A 4303-nucleotide genomic window follows, 5' to 3' on the forward strand; every position below is an offset into this window, starting at 1 on the left:
CACTTTAGAAAAACACATTTCTAAATGCTAAAACTCGTGGGTGGAGTGACTACTATGGCGCCAATCAGACGGTCATATTAGCAACTATGCCGAGGGGAAGTACACTGTACATACATAAACACCAAAACATCACACGTGTACACCTATCTATCAACTCTCGACTCCCAAGGTCTATCAGTAGAACACCTGTCCCAGATTACAGAAGGGGAACGGCACGGCCCTGCTCTGGGCCGCCTGATCCGCAGCGTCAGCTCCGCGTCCGGCGTCGGCCCCGATCCGCCGCCTCTTATCTGGGCTTGAATCCTTGCCACCGGCACCGGCCGCAGCCAGCTCCTCCTTCTTGGCGACCATGGCGCGAAGCACCACGCCCGGGTTGTCCGCGAGCTTGCCGAGGAAGGCCATCATCTGGCCCGGCCGGTTCTCCGACGCACAGAGCCTGCGGTCCATGGCCTGCAGCTCCTCCTCCATGCCCCTCCGCTCGTCCCGCAGCCTCTGCACCGCCTGGATCGTTCCCCGCACCTCCTCTTCCTCCACGCACAGCTCCCTCCCGGCCGCGCCGGCGCCGGCTCTCTTCTTCTTGCGCACGATCAGCGGCAGCAGCTTCGCCTGGCCGCGCAGGAACGACTCGTGCGCGAACTCCCACACGTCCGGGTCAACCTTGCGAAAACCCTGAGATCAAAGCAGCAAAGGCGAGCAGAGCAGGTATGAGCACAGCCACAACAACCTGAGCAGAGCAGAGTAGGCATACATATAATGAATCTGTACTAGAGAGCGCGTGCGTGCGTACGTACGTAGGTGTTGAGCTGCCGGACGAAGCTGGCGAAGTTGCGGTGCTTGAAGTAGGAGGGGAGGAGGAAGTCGGAGAAGGCGGCGGGGTCGAGGACGAGGAACGTGTTGCTGGCGCCGCCCCAGCACACCACGGCGTCCGTGGCCGGGTCGCTGACCATGTGAAACGTCTTCGCCACGAACGGCGCCACGCCGCCGTCGTCCTGCGGCTGGTGGCCCTTGCACTCGCTTCCCATGGACGAAGAGTCTACAACCGGATAAGGAAGCCGCTCGCTGTTCCTGCTCTGCTCGGTGTGGGCTTGTTGTTCTCTGTGGGGAGTCACTCCTTCCTACCAACGTGTGTGCGCGCGCAGATATTTCGGTTCCGGGCGGTGACGCTTTATAGGTGAGAAAATATAGGGAATCGTTTAGAAACGGCGCACCGGCCGAACCGTTCCGCCGGTTCGCACGCCACGCTGGCAAACACGCCCGCGCATCCCCTTCTCCTTCCTTACACGCCTTCATCCCCTACCTCCAGCCTACGTGCGCGCACCTCCCCTCCCCCGAGCTGCGACTGGGCCTCCACGAACTCCATCGCCGGCGGCCAGGCGCTCCCTCGCCGGCCACCATGGTTGCCTGCTGCCATGGCCAGATCCATCCCCAACGTACAGCTTTCTAGGGCGCGCATCCCCTCCCCTCCTCCTCCTCCCGGGCAGCGACTGGGCCACCACAAGCTCCATCGCCGGCGGCCAGGGCGCTGCCTTGCCGCCCGCCATAACTGCCTGCCCGCCCATGCCCGGATCCACCCGCGTATAGAAGTGTTGCTACCGTCACCTAAAAAAGCTTCAACGGCCATTCAAAAAAGCTTCAACCATAGACATAGAAAGCTTCAATGGCACTGCACAACAAGGGGAAGCTGCAACCATAGTTGAATTTTGCTACTACCGGCGAAGCTTTTTGCTACATCCATCAGGCGGAGCTCGGACCTCGCGACGACGACAACGATGTTTTGCTGCAACCGTAGCAGGATTTTGCTACAACTAGCATCGTTTTTTGCTACAACCGGCATAATGTTTTTGCTACATCCATCATGGCCGAGCTGCGACCCGCGACGACGACGACGGCTTTTTGTTACAACTGTCATAGGTATTTGCTACGTCCGGCAACGGGCTTTGTTACATCCGTTCATTTTTTCAGAATGCAAATGTTTTGCTACAACCCGTTTTTTTTGTTGCAACCATGTCTCCATTTTGCTACGACCAACAACGAAAAATGCTACAACGGTCAATTATATTTGCTGGAACCAGTCAATCGTCAGCGAGGCGGAGCTGCATCCATGGCGTGCGCAGGCGGGATCCATCCATGGCGAGCGCGGACGGAGAAGCTGCATCCATGGCGAGCGCGGCCAGCGGAGCTGCATCCATGGCGAGCGCGGCCAGAGGAGCTACATCCATGGCGAGCGCGGATCTCCGACGAGCGCGGGCGGCGGAGCTGCATTCATGGCGACCGCTGTTCTTGGGCAAACGCAAAAGGCCGGCGAGGGCGCCCACCGGCGACGAGGAAACGCCGCGGTGGTGCTTCAAGCTCGGCCGTTCTCTCGCGCGGTATGGCGTGGTCTCGGCGGCGCTCGGGGGGAGGAGACAACGTGAGGAAGAAGGGAGCCTGGGCGAATCGTTTTCTTCCCTAGATCTGACGGCCTCCCGCGATTTGATCTGACGGCCCGCGCGCGACCGGCCGAAACGTTGGGCCGGTGCGCCGGCGCAGATCACTGCCCGAAAATATATATCTGCCTCGCTCCGCGCGTGCCGACCTTGCCGCTTGTCGGCCTCGGGCTCGGGCGTGGAATAGGTGATGGGGTGTTGGGGTTCAGGCCATGGGCGGTAACAAATGGAGGCATCCGATTTGCTCGGTGACGTGGCACCGCACCGGTAGTGCGAGATTTTGTGAGGATTCGGTGTTTGTCGCATACGGGACACGTGTGGCGCCCCCGTGTAAAGCGTTGTGCTGTCTCCTCCTCGCCATGGCATCTCCGCTCAAAAGCGCTCGGCTTTTTTTCCGTTTCAGCGTGCAGTGCTACGATATTTACCAGAGATATCTGGCCGGGGAAATGGTGCATGGTTGAGATGACCAGAGCGGAAGCTGCTCAAATGCGTTGGGCGTAGCTGTAACAGGTAACTGTACATTTGTTTAAAAAAACAGGTAACTGTACTGAGCTTTCAGCAGAGGTGAAACCTGGGAGCAGCTTGGCAGCATGTTGGAACGTGCAGGGTGGAACAGGCCTAAAATGCACACGCTCTCAACGTTTGGTCTTCCGCTTTGCTGTGGATTTTGCCTTTAGAGCATCTCCAACAGCCGCGCTAAACTAGCGCCGCGCCGCAAATTAGGCCGTTTTAACGCGCGCGCAACGCGGCGGGTGGCTCCAGCGGGCGTGCAAAAATCACGCGCGCTATAACGAATTGGACGCGCGGTCGGATACGCTATCCCGCGCGGTGTATTTGGTGCGCCCGCTTTCGCGCGCGGCACACTCGAGCGCTCGCGTCGCACTCTTCCCTCTCCGCCTCCTACGACACGCGCGCGCCGGCGCCGGCGAATTTCGCCATGGACGCATGCGCCGGCACCCCGGTGACCCCGTTGTACAGCCGCGCCGGTGAAATACTGGTTTTTTGCGCGCGGCGCGAAGCGCGGCTGTTGAAGATGCTCTTAAACAAGAAGGGGCGCCAAGGTACTCTTCAAGGCTTCCACGACTGAATGGCCAACACGTTGCTCTTCGTGTCACCTGTCAACCAAATAGGATTACAATAAAGTCACTCAAAGACCACGACGGATTTCCCAGTTGAAGTGTAGACCATTCGTGCCCTTTCGTCCCGAGCCAACCGCCTTGATCCAAAGCGGAACGGAGCCATCAGGGTGGCACCTTGTGGCTCACAGCCGCTGTCACGCGGATGGTGGCTGCCAGCGGAAAGGAGCACCGCACGGTGTCGACACGTCGCGCCCTCCACGCTCGACCACGCGCCGCGGAGGCCGTCCTGTCGTTTTGTCCGCTGCCCTTTTCAGCTGGTTGGGGCTGGACCGCTGGAGCGTGCTCGCGCGGCATTGGCCCGGCCGCATCCCGTCGTGCGATCCCCCGACGAATTCATCTCGCGTAGAAAAAACAGACCAATTCATCTCGCGTAGCCGGCCGTGTGATCCACCAGCGATTGCAGGATGCTAGCCGCACTGAGTCGGTGGTTTTATATTGATCGAAGTACTAGATCGAACCCACCTCATGCCGGGAAAGGAGAATGCAGTAGCGCCGCGCTGCTCGGGCAGAGCGCCAGCTCTACAGCGACGGTTCAGCTCGCAACCACCGATCGGTCAGCCAAGTGCGCCATGGCCCATGGTTGTGGGATTAGTAGGTGTACTGCTCACGTGCTCATCAGCACCCCTGTCATCCTCTCACCATGGTCGTATTCCCTCCGATCATGTTTACATTGTACTGTATATAATATTTGTCTAAAGTCAAACATCATAAAGTTTGACTATATTTATATTAAAAAAT

At 58.9% G+C, this 4303-nt stretch overlaps 1 protein-coding gene across 1 annotated transcript; it reads right to left on the bottom strand.

The window, feature by feature from the left end:
- Positions 1-5: 5 nt before the first annotated feature.
- Positions 6-1141, bottom strand: LOC119276888 (heat stress transcription factor C-1b-like). The gene is made up of 2 exons (XM_037558058.1): positions 792-1141; positions 6-669 (listed from the first exon to the last, which is right to left on the bottom strand). Exons 1-2 carry the CDS (start codon positions 1020-1022, stop codon positions 175-177), a joined length of 726 nt encoding a protein of 241 aa, XP_037413955.1. The 5' UTR covers positions 1023-1141; the 3' UTR covers positions 6-174.
- Between the last annotated feature and the right edge of the window lie 3162 nt (positions 1142-4303).

This window comes from Triticum dicoccoides, chromosome 3B, assembly GCF_002162155.2.
Source record: "Triticum dicoccoides isolate Atlit2015 ecotype Zavitan chromosome 3B, WEW_v2.0, whole genome shotgun sequence".
Classification (NCBI taxonomy): Eukaryota; Viridiplantae; Streptophyta; class Magnoliopsida; order Poales; family Poaceae; genus Triticum; species Triticum dicoccoides.